Below are 13,961 nucleotides of genomic sequence, written 5' to 3' on the forward strand. Positions count from 1 at the left end.
AAATAAATAATATGGGTCAACTAATAGTAATAATGATATTTTCTAAAAAAATATTCAATTATTATAGCTCGTTTGATCCAGTTTTTTTTAGAGCTTATGCAAACAGCTCATTGAATTTTTATATATTATCATAAGTTTGTCAATGTAGTTTATAATAAAATAGTTTATAAAATTACATTTTTCACTAGTGTGAGCTTATGAAATTGCATAAAACCTAATTTCTATTGCATAAGCTCTAAAAAAAGCTGGGTCAAACGGACACTTATATTAATAGTATTGGTCAAATAATAATAATGATGGTCAATTTTTATTTATTTTTACAATTGATGGTCAAATAATAATAATAATATTTTATAATAAATAATTAATATATGATTTTTTAATTATTTGTTATTATTTTATATATTTTACATTTTTTGACCAAAAAATATTTTTTATTTTTACATCTTTATTTCAAGATCTATAAATACCCCCATATTATGTCATTGTCTTGCATTATGTTTCAAAAATTTAGTTTCAGAGTAATAGGATTTCTTTTCAGAGAATTTCAGAGAATTTAGTTTCGATTTTATTTTTGTTTTCTTTTCGAAAAACCTCACTTTACTTTCTCTCTCTCTTTTTTTCTTCGTTCTCGTTTTACCCGCTATTCCTTCTTCTCTATTACAAAAAAAAAGTAAAAAAAAAACCCCCAAAAAAACCCTAATTCTTCAATCTCATCGGAAAACCACCCTATATTCACAAATCGACTTCGATTGGAGCATTTTACTACTTCGATTGAAGTGATTCAGTTGAAGATCTGAACGGTGTGTCACTAATTGAGCACTATCAATGGCGTTTGAGAAAGTGCTGGAAAATGAACTTATTGAAGCTGGTAACAAGCTTGCAGATCCTCCTACATCGGTGGATGAACTCCTCAAACTCTTAACTGTAATCTCTCTCTTTCACTTCATTCACTTTCATGCATTTTAGTATTTTAATCTTGTGATTTTCAGTTTGTTTTTTTTTGAAATTTTTTTTTGGGTTACGCCATTTAATTATGATTATATATACCAATCAGTGGAAATGGAGTTTAGAAATTGCAAACTCAGAGCTCAAATTTTTTTAAAAAAGTGATTTTTTTTACATAATTGTTTGCATGTTTGATTTTGAATTGTCATTTCAAAACCCTAATTTTGCCTGGTTATAATGGGGTTAATTAATGTTATTGAATATTTGCTGATAATGGATAAAATCATACGTAAATATGAATTAAATTTCCACTAAATTTGCATATTTATTCACACTGGGTATTAAATTTTTGTTAGAACATCTTATTGTCATTGCTGAATATATTATAATCAACATCAATCTCCTTGGTTATTTGCCAGAAGATTGAATTTCAGTACAAGGTAGGCTTGTACTTTGTTCATGCTTCAGTCCCAAATGGCTCCTGAGTTTGGGGCATGATAGAAATATAATATAGAGCTATCTATGTATTAGGCTTTAGGATGGTTGGTTTATGATTATGACAGTATAAAATGTCGAGTTTTTGGTTGCATTATCCAAAAATTCGAAGTAGCTTGAGTTTTAAAATGAGGTGAAGTAGAAAAGTTCCTCTCTGATAAAACATGTGCAAGTCTTGGAACATAATCCTATAGTAATGGTCTATCAATGTACTGAATATTTTTGAATCTTATTTAATCTTTTTCCGTGTGCACTGCAGCGAGTTGAGAGCTTCTTATCAAGGGTGGAACAGGCACCTAAAGCATCTATGCAAGCTGCACTTTCTCCATGTTTGAAAGCATTGGTTGCAGATAAACTTTTAAGGCATTCGGATCCGGATGTCAAAGTTGCACTTGCCTCTTGCATCAGTGAAATAACAAGAATCTCTGCACCTGAAGCTCCATATGATGATGATCAAATGAAGGTGTGTATGATTTTTTGTGCTATAGTTTCATGGACCTGTCTGTTATCATGCACTTCACAAAAGTCATTGGTATGTAATTCAGCTAAATTTTGCAAATGAATTTTCTTGCAGGAGATATTCCAATTAGTTGTATCTTCATTTGAAAAACTACATGATAAGTCAAGCCGATCGTATGTGAAGAGAACAGCTATTCTCGAAACTGTTGCAAAGGTCAGATCATGCGTGGTAATGCTGGACCTTGAATGCGATGCTCTGATTTTGGAGATGTTTCAGCATTTTTTGAAAGCCATAAGGTGAGAATCTAGGAGCAATTTTGTACCAGCACTATCTTCGCTTTCGATGCTATCATTTATAATTTCACTTGTAATTTGATCTGATCTTTCATGATACTGTAGGCATGAACCATACTAATGTTTTTTTTCTTTCTTCTGCTTAGTATCTTGTAAACAAGTAGTAACTAATGTGATGACTTTCTACCATATAGTTAGTAAATATCGTTAGAGATACAAAATAAAACCATTCACATGCTTTCACCAACATATTTAGCTTTTGGGAAATTGGTAGAGTGCTTAATCCGTAGTGCTCTTATCTTCTATTAAATGGTTTTTCCTTTTAACTTAGGGCCGGTAAAGTGACATAAATGTTATGTAATATAAATAAGCCATTTGTTTGCTTTTACTGGAAACTCAAGATTTTAGGATGGGCCATGTCTTCATGACATGTGTGCATACAGAAAGTTTTCATCTGATATTTGGAAAAACGTATATGTGGGGACGTGGTTCTAACCAACTCCATTTGAAAATCAGGGAACATCATCAGGGTCGTGTTTTTTCATCCATGGAAACCATTATGACACTGGTTATAGAGGAAAGTGAAGATATATCCTTTGATTTACTTTCTCCGCTCCTGGACAGCATTAAGAAAGACAATGAGGTTGGAGTTTGATAGTCTTAATTTTAATTCTTCTTAGTAGATTGTGATTTTGAGTTTAAAACCTTGTTTAATTTGTTAATATATTTATCATTGTCATTATTATTAATCATCGTTGTCCAGGAAGTTTTACCAATTGCCCGGAAGTTGGGAGAGAGTGTCTTAAAAAATTGTGCAACCAAAGTTAAACCCTACTTAGTGCAAGCAGTGAGAACCATTGGTATATCTGTGGATGATTACAGTGAAGTACTTGCTTCAATATGCCAAGAGACATCTGATAGCTTGGAGAAAAATGGTGTATGTGTTACTGATGAGCACAAGGTAAGTTTTCCTCTGGTCCTTTGTCTTTTAACTTTTTTAAATATTTGACATCAGAAATTTATCATGAATTTATTTCATCATTTCAGGAAGACAAGGGCAAGTCAGCAAAACTATCACTTGAGGAGTCAACACAAGTATGTCCCTGTCTTGTACTTTTGTTTTTATTCATGTGATCTGAATCTGGTTTTTATCTTCCAAAATTGAAAAATACATGTTAATTATGGTTTGATCAGGTGGCTAAAGAGGAAGTTAAGGAAGCTGCACATTTGCCGCAAGATAATCGAGATGGGAATAGATCTTCCAAGTCAGTCACAAACAATGGTGTTGCACGTGTTGGAGAAGATGACACTTTTGCAGATTCGAAGTCCATTAAAAAGAAAGAGGATACCGATAGTCATGGTCACTCCAAAGGTTTGCATATATTGGGACATGGGGAGGTCAATGATTTGGATGGTGTAAAAGTTAACAAGAATGAACAAAAACCAGAACAAGCCACCAAGAAAAACAGGAGGAAATCGAGCTATTCGACCAAATCAGGAAAGCTGTCTGAATCTCAAATTGTTACCAATGAAGATGAAAAGGTGATGGTTTCTGAAAGTCACAGCAAGGAAGTTCTCGTTTCCCTGCCCAAGGACCAGGGAAGAAATGATGAATCTGAAGTTGTGGCTTCTGCCTCACCTAGTGACAGCCTCCCTAATGAAAATCATTCAGAGAAATTTGGAAAAGCAAAATCTAAAGATAGCCCTGCAAATGTCGAGGCTGCAGAGGTTGTTTCAAAAAAGGCATCCGAAGGAGCAAGTATATCAAAACCCAAACTTGGCAAGCAGTCAGTGAAAAAGTTGCCTGGTCAGAACTCGGGTGTAAAAAAAAGTGCCGGTACAGATTCAGGCAAAAAACAAAGTGGGGCTGCTATTGGTGCTGATGCAAAACAACACTCAGCCAAGAAATTCGATGATAATGAGGGTGGTGGTGGATCCTCTTCCCGGCAGCTGGTAGATAAGAAAAAGTGGGGGAGGGGAGAAGCTAACTCAGGAACAGGTGCAGCAAAATCTTCTACATTAGATGTTGATAAGGTACTTTTCGTGCTTCTTTAAACATCCTTTTTCTTATTATTTTTTACTATTTATTATTTCAACATAATTTTGTTTTTCTCTATTCATTTTAAAAACAAATTATTGATGAATCATTGTTAATGTAGGAAATGGTTTCTTCTCCAAGGTCTGATACCGAATCCTCTGAAGATGAAAAGTTAGAGGAGACTACCAAGACAAGTGCAAAGAGGAAACGCGCCTCAGTAAAAAAAAATGTATGTATCTTGTTTGGCATTTACACTCAATTTCTAGTTAGCAATTACAAAACTAACTTACTTTTTCTTGGCATTCTAATCGCTAATTGTCTTGCTGCTATCAGGAGTCACTGATCAAGGGATATGATCAAAACCTCGTCGGTGAACGAGTGGAAGTATGGTGGCCCAAGGACCGTGCGTAAGTACTCTGCATTTCTTAATTCTTGACATCATGACATGCTGTTTTAAGAGATTTTGGCTAACAAGGGACCAGGGAGTGTTATACACTGTTTGGCATTTACATGTAAAATTGTAATATCTAGTTGTTGCTTACATGGTTGCACAAGATCAAGATGTTTGGTATATGAATCACCTATTTTTAGACCTCCTAATCTGATGTTATGTTGCTTTGTGTGATTTCATCAATTTCTAATGTGTTAATTACAATTATGATATGTATCATTGTGTAGACTTTTTTGGCAAAGTTATCACGATCTTGACGGTTTGACTTCAAGAGATTGCTTCCTGGCCTATCTTATATGTTTTATCTTAATTTCTTCCAGTAGTCTGTTTGTTAAACATGACTGGTACTATCGTTGTTAGTACTGTTTGTAAACTGCAATAGTTGTCTTCTGTAAACTTTACTGTGAGAAAACTTTACTGTTAGTACTGTTTGAACCTGCGGGAGAAGATATTTGAACTAAACAAAGGAATGTTATATCCTTTTTTTGTGGCCTTTTAAGTTGGCTCATGCATATTCTATTTATGCTCTTGGTATGCCTTTTCATTTCATTTTGGTAGAATAGAAATATATTATCTCTTTTGACAAATATATAATTGTTTGCAGGTTTTACAAAGGTGTCATCGAATCTTTTGATTCTGCCAAAAAGAAGCACAAGGTAATTTGGCTGTTTATTAAGTCATTCCTTTACCCTCTCCTCTCTGTATCTTGAAAATGCTTTCTGTTCTTTATAGTCTCGTTTTATAGATTCTGATTATTTCTTCCCCTTTGAATAATAATTGTCCCACTCTGATTATTTCCTCCAATACATTTCTTATTTAAAAGTGCACACATGTGTGTCTATTTTAGGGTGTACATTTAAGATATAACTTTAAATGGTATAAAAATATAACATGCTAGATCTGCAATCATGGCTCCATCGTTTGTTTTCCCCCCTCAAGCAGTAGCACTTTTAAACTATAAAAACACGTGCACAACTTTTTTAGATAATTGGAGAAGTTTTTCCAAAAACAAAAAAGAATAAACCCTCATTTTTTTGTGCATTCTCATAAGCTAGAAACTAGAAAGACTAGCATAATGAAAAAAATGCTATATCATAAAAGCATTTTTCTTAAAGCTTATACAAATGCACTTCTTATCTTCGGATGCTTGTTTTTCTATTGTAGGTGCTTTATGATGATGGTGAAGTAGAAGTGTTAAATCTTGTCAAGGAAAAGTGGAACATCATTGAAGATGATTCAGTTGCAGACGAGGTTGGTCTCTACCTATATTTATTAATACATCATAATCTTTCTGTGTCTAAATTAATGACTATTATTTCTGTGGACAGGAAGAAGGAAGTGACCATGGCAGTCTTGATGCTTCCACTGAAATGTATGTATTGCATAATATTAGTGTTTTCTTTATAAATACATTTTTTTGCTAAATTGTCAGAAATCTATCCTAAATTATTTTGTACGTATGTTTTTTTGGGTGTGCGTGTGTGTTTCACGTTTCTCCTTTACTATACGGAGCTCAATTGAATGTCTCGTGGCCAAGATGGTCTGCTTTTCTTGCTGTTTCTTAATTTGGTCTTATTTATGGTGTATTGTTCTTCGATCCTATTCAGGCATACAAGGAAGAAAGCAAAATCAATTTCCGGTGAACAAACTAAGCAAGGAAAGCTGCGTCTTTCTTCCAGGTCTGTCAATATCAATATATCAACTTTTTTTAACCACCTTTTTGTTTGATATGACAAATTTTCTACTTGGATTTGTCGTGGTGGACCAACCGAGTTTAGTAAATCAGTGCTCTTAAATTAAAGGGAGCAACTAGAATCAGTCCTCTTAGGTAGTTTAATTAGTTTTAAGCACAATTTTGCTTATAGCTGTTGCATATTTATTCAAGTTTTAAGTAATATTATAGTATTGGTTCAAAAAAAAAAAAGTAATATTATAGTATGAATTTAATGACAACGTATTGATGGTGTAAATATGTTTTTACATATACTTTCAGTCATATTTTACTATATTCCCACGTCATATTTTATTAGGGGGGTTGTTTGTGAAGTTGTAGAAGATAGTACAATAAGACTACATCCGAACTGTCAATGTATATGTATAGTTATTAAACTCGAGAAAGTATTAAATAAAGTAAATTAATTTATTATCTTGCAAGTATAAAAATGATTTAATATTTTCTTTATTTAGTATTATTTTGGAGAGTTAATAGAAATTAAATTTATTATTGTCTAATTTTTCTCTCCTTGGATTTGTAGCAGTGGAGCATCAGGATCAAGTAAATCAAAGGGTTCTGTGTTGAAGTCTGGTCAGAAGTCTAATTACGGAAATAAATCCAAGATCATTGGCAGTTCCAAGACAAGCAAACCAAAGGATGATGACCCTATCACACCAAAGAGTGGAGCATCCAACCAGAAAACCCCAAAGACTGCCGCTGCTGCTGCTGAGGGGAAGCCCCCAAAAAGTGGTGGAAAGTCGTCTACTGCTGATGGAAGGTTTTCATTGAAGAAAAAATATATGGAGGATGACGACTCAGATGATTCAGCAAGAGAGGAGGTAGAATATACAAAGGGCAAGACATCTACTTCTTCAAAGGGACAGGGAAGTGAGGCAAAGACGGGAAAGAAGCGTCAGAGAAGCTAGAAGGAATGTTTATTCCTTTTCTACCTGCATGCCTTCTGCTTATCAGTGCACTTACAGCATTGGGATATTTCTTTCTGTGCCCCGTGTCCTCTGGCGAATCTAAAGCTGTGTATTAGGTATCTGCTAGTAGTTTTTGGTACTCAGCTCGTTGTTGCTATGCTAGCATTTTTATTTTTAGACTAGTTTAGTCGTATTTTGGGTTAATAGGGTCATATTTTAGTTCTTTTTTCCTTTGTTGCTAGACTAGATGGATGGATTTTTGAAAACAGCTAAAATTATTTGGTTAGCAATCTTCATTGAATGAATGCTTTGGCGCTAGTTTTCAATACTGGCAAAAGTTTACAGGCCACCCAATTCATTTTTATTTTTATTGGAGTGTGTATATATATTGAGATTTGATGTTTACTCTTGGGTTAATGCCTTGAGCATAGTTGATGAGGTATGGGCTGTTAAAGTTGGTGGCACTAACCGGGAAAGTAACCCAATATCTGTGTGGTTTATTTGGTTCCATTATGGACCCAAGGGTGTTCAAGGTTAGTCAGTAAATAGGTATCAGTGTTATATTACTTTCCAGGGTTGCATTAGTTTTATTGTCTTTCCCCAAATTGCTCTGGAATACACTAAGCTACTTAGTGTTAAAGCATCCGGAGGTCGTAAGTAGCTTTTTATATTGATGCTAGTTGTGCTTTGCTTGAATGTTTTATTTTCAAATGAGATAGATATACTGAAGTTATAGTGGCAGGGTGAGTGAGGTGAGAATTGGAAGTGGCATGAACTAGCTGTTTAAGATGAACAGTTAGAAGGGAAGTATTGTGGGGGAAGAAAAAGTGTAGGAAGATATTGTACTAATGGTAGGGAGGGTTTTAAACTTCTGGAGGTGGTAAGTAACTTTATATATTCAAACGGGTTGTGATTTAGCTGAATGTTTTAGTTTCAAATGCAAGCTGCCAATGTCTTAATGGCAGGATGAGTGACATGTGAGAATTGGAAGAGGCGTGAACTAGCAGTTTAAGATGAAGAATTGGAACTTGGAAGGGAAAGGAAGTATTGTGAGGGAAATGAAAGTGTAATAAAATATGGTACTAATGATAGGGTTAAAACATCTAGAGGTGGTAAGTAACTTCAATATTGATAGTGGTTGTGATTTGTTTGAATGTTTTAATTTCATATGCAAGTAGCCAAAGTTTTAATGACAGGGTGAGTGAGAGGTGAGAATCGGAAGAGGCATGAACTAGCGGTCTAAGATGAAGAATTGAAACTTGGAAGGGAAGTATTGTTGTGTGGAAGAGAAAGTAATAAAATATTTACTAATGATAGGGGGTTAAAAATCTTGAAACTCTAATAAATCTTTCACATGTTTTTGGCATGTGTTGTTGACTTTTGCTTAAGTGCTAAAATATGTTTTTGTCCATGCATCCCTAGGCCACTTTTAAATATGAACATGCCTTCTCACTTTGTGCTTGCGTCATAGTCATAGTGTGTTTTATTGAGCATGAAGTTGATATTGTAGCCTGCTACATCACCTCTCAATTTTTTTGTCTTTCCATTGTTTTGTGAAATTTCTCCACAAGTGCATACCAATACTTATTAGGTGCTCCTGACATTACCTCTTGCAAGGCAGGTATAAGTCATGATATCAATCCTTGTACAGTCTTTAGAAATTACCACTTATTGTCAAAAAGGGCACCGTAACAAATTACTGTGAAACTAAGACAAATTATGAAGTATATCTTTTGCATGTCACTCACAGAATAGCACCCATGTTGTATATAGTCTCTCAAATCTTGGTGTAGAAGTATAAGGAACCATTTCTAGTTATCCTTGTTCTCAACATCCACAAGGGCATTAGCAATAGCAACAACAAAGTTGTGGTTGTTTGCATTAGATCCAACAACAGACAATAGTTGACTCCCATAATAACCCTTCAAAATACAACAATAAATGGTCTACAACCAGCCTTGAACTCTCTCTTACATGCATCTGAACACATAGAATCTTTAAAGTTAAAACCAGGGGGGACCTTGATACATCGTAGTTATTTTACCCGAGTTACTCAATAATTCTTGAGCGTTGTCCCAAACCGTTCCATATAGCTCCTTAAAATTGCACTATAATATTTGCTTCAAGCTTATCCGAGATCGATTTTCTCTTGTTTGTTTTTAGACCCTCTACAATATGAATGCTCCTTTAAAGTCTTCAAAAAACAATCTTCAACCTGGTATTTAGCCCTACACCTCACCCTTTTATTTTTCACTCACTTTATTTTTCTTCCATGCATGGTTATTGTATAATCCTTCGCAACATTTTTTAATATATCAAGGGTTTCAAACTCCAAATGAACTTGGTCAATTAGCACTTACATTAAACTGTGAAAATATTTGCTTACCATTTCAATCGGTTTCATCATTTTTGTACGTTTCTTTATTCTTCATACCTTTTTAGCAACATTTTCAACATTAATTGAGGGTACTCTTGTTTCCAAATCTGTCTGGCCTGCACCTTTTAGTTTTTTTTTTTGTAATTCAGCTCTTTCATTCTCAAATAAACCAAGGTCAACATTAAAAAAGTGGTGCATCATCACCAGTTATATATATGTGTGTGAAGGCCAATATTTTAATTGTTCAGCTTCATTTTTTTTCTTCAAAATTTCCAGCATCAAATGCATCAATTTCCAAATTGTGTTTTTTTTCCATTAGTTCAACTCTTTTTTCTACTTCAATCATATCAACACTTTCATCAAAATAGTTTCTTTCTCTAGTATATTTAGGTGCAAATAAGTGTAATAACACGAATATTGTGACTGGGAAGTGATGCACATATCTACCATGTCATTGTTAGACCTTAATTAACTAAACTCCCTAACAAGAACCAACAGTCATATTCATATATTTTCAAAGCTGATAACTTCACTGAAACTCTTAACATATCTTCCAGTTAAACTAGTTGAGATATTAGTTTGAAAATCCTCCCAGACATAGAATCTTCTTCCCCTTAATACTCCACGTTACCATTATTTTTATATATCTTTGGAAATAACCACCATGGTGCAAGACAAGAGTAACTGTAGCAACATAGAGATTCGTTAACACTGAAGAAAATTTTAATATTCTAACAGTTTTGCTTTTTTGGTTAAGTAGTCTTGTGTCTATAAATTTCACCCTTAAAGTTGATAGGTGGGATGACCGGGGTTCGACAGTTCACGGGACATATCTTTTATATTATAAGCTTGTATACACAAGCAAACTCTAAACTCTAATTTGTTTTCCCCGTTTTCCCTTAAACCCTAATTTGTTTTCCCTGTTTTTCCTCCATTTTATCTTGCAGTTTTTATTAAAAAATAATACAATTTTGTCTTGACAAAGATTCAAACCTACAACCCTCCGGTGCAAGGCAATATTTCCAACCACTATGACAAATATACCAATTGTGATTAAAATTATGTGCAATAATTGATAAGCACCATCAATTTTAAAAGTATATCATATCAAAATTATTGTTGACTATATTATTCATCACGAAATATTTTTATGTCTTTCTTGATCAATGATTTTTTTTTCTACCGGATCATAAATTTATAGAATAATTATCATGTAAGATTTGAAAAGTTATTATCATGCGTGATTTGGAAAGTTATATATATATATATATTCTCATACTATAACACCTTCAACAATATTGAAATCTATTAAAAAACAAAAAACATTTTTCACATTTCGATGTCTCATGTTAACAACTTCAACACAATTTAACTTAATTTATTCAGAGGTGTGTATAAACTTTCATTCTGTTTTGTGATTTATTATCTTTATTCCTGAAATCGATATTGTTTTAAAACTTTAAATTTATATATATATATATATATATATATATATATATATATATATATATATATATATATATATATATATATATATATATATATATATATATATATATATATATATATATATGGGCTGCTAACTTAGACCCAGTTGGGTCTAAGTTAGCAAGGTGCACCTTTTCAGTTGGACAAAATTACCCATTCTTTTTAATTAATTAATCAAACTACCATCAATGGACGCGGATCCAGTGTCGCGCGCGTACCGCAGGACCATGGTTACAAACCGTTGATTTCCATCAGACAGCCAAGATCTGATCTCATCAAGACTGTCTGATCAATCAGACAGCCCAGATCATCCGAATCCATCAGATTCCAGCGTGTGCACCACACTGGATTACACCCTGGAGAGAAGAATCTACTTTTTAAAAGCAGGACACGTGTCGCTGTCTGATCGGCTGGGCGTGATTTTTTTCCATTTAATACTTTGAACTCAATTATTTCGTTGTAAATTAATTTTTTTTTTTTTTATACCAAAATTCATAATTTTTTTCTCTACAAATAGAGACTTGGTTCGTTTGATTTGGACACAGAAAAAAAACCCAATTTTCACTACCTTAATCTCATTTTTCACTACCTTACATCAACTCACTGAAACCATTCTACCAGCAAAATGGTTTCAGATTACAACTCTCTGAAACCATTGTACCAGATAAATGGTTTCAGAAGCAAACACAATTAATAAATTACTCACTGAAACCATTCTACCAGTAAAATGGTTTCAGAATACAACTATGTGCAACCATTCTACAAGCTAAATGATTTCAGAAGCAAATAACTAATAATCAACTTACTGAAACCATTCTACCAGCAAAATGGTTTCAGATTACAACTCTCTGAAACCATTGTACCAGATAAATGGTTTCAGAAGCAAACACAATTAATAAATTATCCATTGAAACCATTCTACCAGTAAAATGGTTTCAGAATACAACTATGTGCAACCATTCTACCAGTAAAATGGTTTCAGAAGCAAACACTAGTTTGTAATTACAGTTTTATCTCATTTAATTAACTAAAAATAGTTTCAGGTCTCCAAAAATTTCATAAAATATACCAAAAGTTCCAGAATATTATCTACTATTTTCCTGGTATAATGGTTTCAGTGAGTTGGTTGAGTGGTGCGTGTTAAATTACAACACACAAGTAACGTATTTAGTAGACAAAAAATGAGATTAAGGTAGTGAAAAATTGCATTTTTTTTTCGGTGTCCAAATCAAACGAACCAAGTCTCTATTTGTAGAAAAAAATAATTATGAATTTTGGTATAAAAAAAAAAAAAAAAAATTAATTTACAACGAAATAATTGAGTTCAAAGTATTAAATGAACAAAAATCACGTCCAGCCAATCATTGTGTGACACGTGTCCTACTTTTAAAAAGCAAATTTTTCTCTCTCAGGGTGTAATCCAGTGTGGCGCACGCGCTGGAATCTGATGGATCAGGATGATCTGGGCTGTCGGATTGATCAGACAGTCTTGATGAGATCAGATCTTGGCTGTCTGATGGAAATCAACGGTCTGTAACCATGGTCATTCGGTACGCGCGCGACACTGGATCCGCGTCCATTGATGGGTATTTTGGTTAATTAATTAAAAAGAATGGGTATTTTGGTCCAATTGAAAAGGTGCACCTTGCTAACTTAGACCTAACTAGGGTCTAAGTTAGAAAACCCCTATATATATATATATATATATATATATATATATATATATATATATATATATATATATATATATATATATATATATATATATATATATAAACAGGTTCTTTGAATCTCAATCCTTTATCCGATCGGGAGAAGTTGGTTAATGAATTGCAAATTAGATATCGGACCTACTGCATTGAGTTTTGCGTAACCGAAGTTAGTATGGTTCCAAATTTGTAATAGATTGTTTTTTACACCAAAATTCTCAATTATTTATATTTAATTTTATTTTATATGTTATTTCTATTAAAATTATGATACCGAGTATTGATATTAGGATTTTCACACACGACACAATTTTGCATTTAGTGACAAGTCGCGATGATCGTGTTACAACAAATTTCTATACATCTGATAATGGAAGCGACAAGTCACAATGTTTTGATGAAATAAAGATGTATTATGACTGTAGATATTTGTCGGCATGTGAAGCTGCTTGGAGGATATTTTCTTTTGATATACACTATAGAGAGCCTACAGTTGAGCGACTTAATTATCATCTTGAAGATGAGCACACTGTTTTATTTGAAGATAACGAGCGTACTGAAGACGTTCTAAACAAACCAAAGAGTCGCAATCAAAATTTTTGGCATGGATCGATGCAAACAAGAAATTTCGAGAGGTAAAAAATTTAACATATAATCAATTCCCAACTAAGTTTGTGTGGAAAGAAAATTTGCATCAGTGGGCTCCAAGACAAAGAGGTTTTTCACCTGGTGCAGGTGAAAGGTTTTATTTGAGGACGTTGTTAAACTACGTCAAATGTCCTACTTCTTTTGATGAATTAAAAACAGTGGATAATTTCAAATATGATAATTTCAAGGAAGCCTGTTTTGCAAGGGGTTTGCTGGATGATGACAAGAAGTATATAGAGGCAATAAAAGAGACAAGCCACTGGGGTTCAGGGACTTTTTTAAGGATATTGTTTGCAACATTATTGGTGTCAGATCAGCTGACCAAGCCAGAAATAGTTTGGACAAGTACTTCACACCTTTTGATTGATGACATTTTGCACAAACAGAGATGCTTGCTTGGTGCTCCAAGTATAA

General features: G+C 33.5%; 1 protein-coding gene across 2 annotated transcripts; it reads left to right on the forward strand.

The window, feature by feature from the left end:
- The first annotated feature begins 484 nt into the window (after positions 1 to 484).
- LOC123895278 (sister chromatid cohesion protein PDS5 homolog C-like) lies at positions 485 to 7,674 on the forward strand. 2 transcript variants are annotated; one of them, XM_045945532.1, is made up of 14 exons: positions 485 to 927; positions 1,703 to 1,906; positions 2,018 to 2,199; positions 2,713 to 2,839; positions 2,960 to 3,157; positions 3,244 to 3,291; positions 3,391 to 4,230; positions 4,356 to 4,463; positions 4,568 to 4,641; positions 5,290 to 5,341; positions 5,850 to 5,936; positions 6,014 to 6,057; positions 6,293 to 6,364; positions 6,944 to 7,674. In XM_045945532.1, exons 1-14 carry the CDS (start codon positions 829 to 831, stop codon positions 7,323 to 7,325), a joined length of 2,517 nt encoding a protein of 838 aa, XP_045801488.1. In that variant the 5' UTR covers positions 485 to 828; the 3' UTR covers positions 7,326 to 7,674. The 2 variants fall into 2 exon arrangements, with proteins under 2 accessions (XP_045801488.1, XP_045801487.1); XM_045945531.1 differs by having other exon boundaries at positions 493 to 927; positions 6,941 to 7,674.
- The last annotated feature ends 6,287 nt before the right edge of the window (positions 7,675 to 13,961 follow it).

Source organism: Trifolium pratense, linkage group LG7 (genome assembly GCF_020283565.1).
Source record: "Trifolium pratense cultivar HEN17-A07 linkage group LG7, ARS_RC_1.1, whole genome shotgun sequence".
In the NCBI taxonomy this organism is placed as follows: domain Eukaryota; kingdom Viridiplantae; phylum Streptophyta; class Magnoliopsida; order Fabales; family Fabaceae; genus Trifolium; species Trifolium pratense.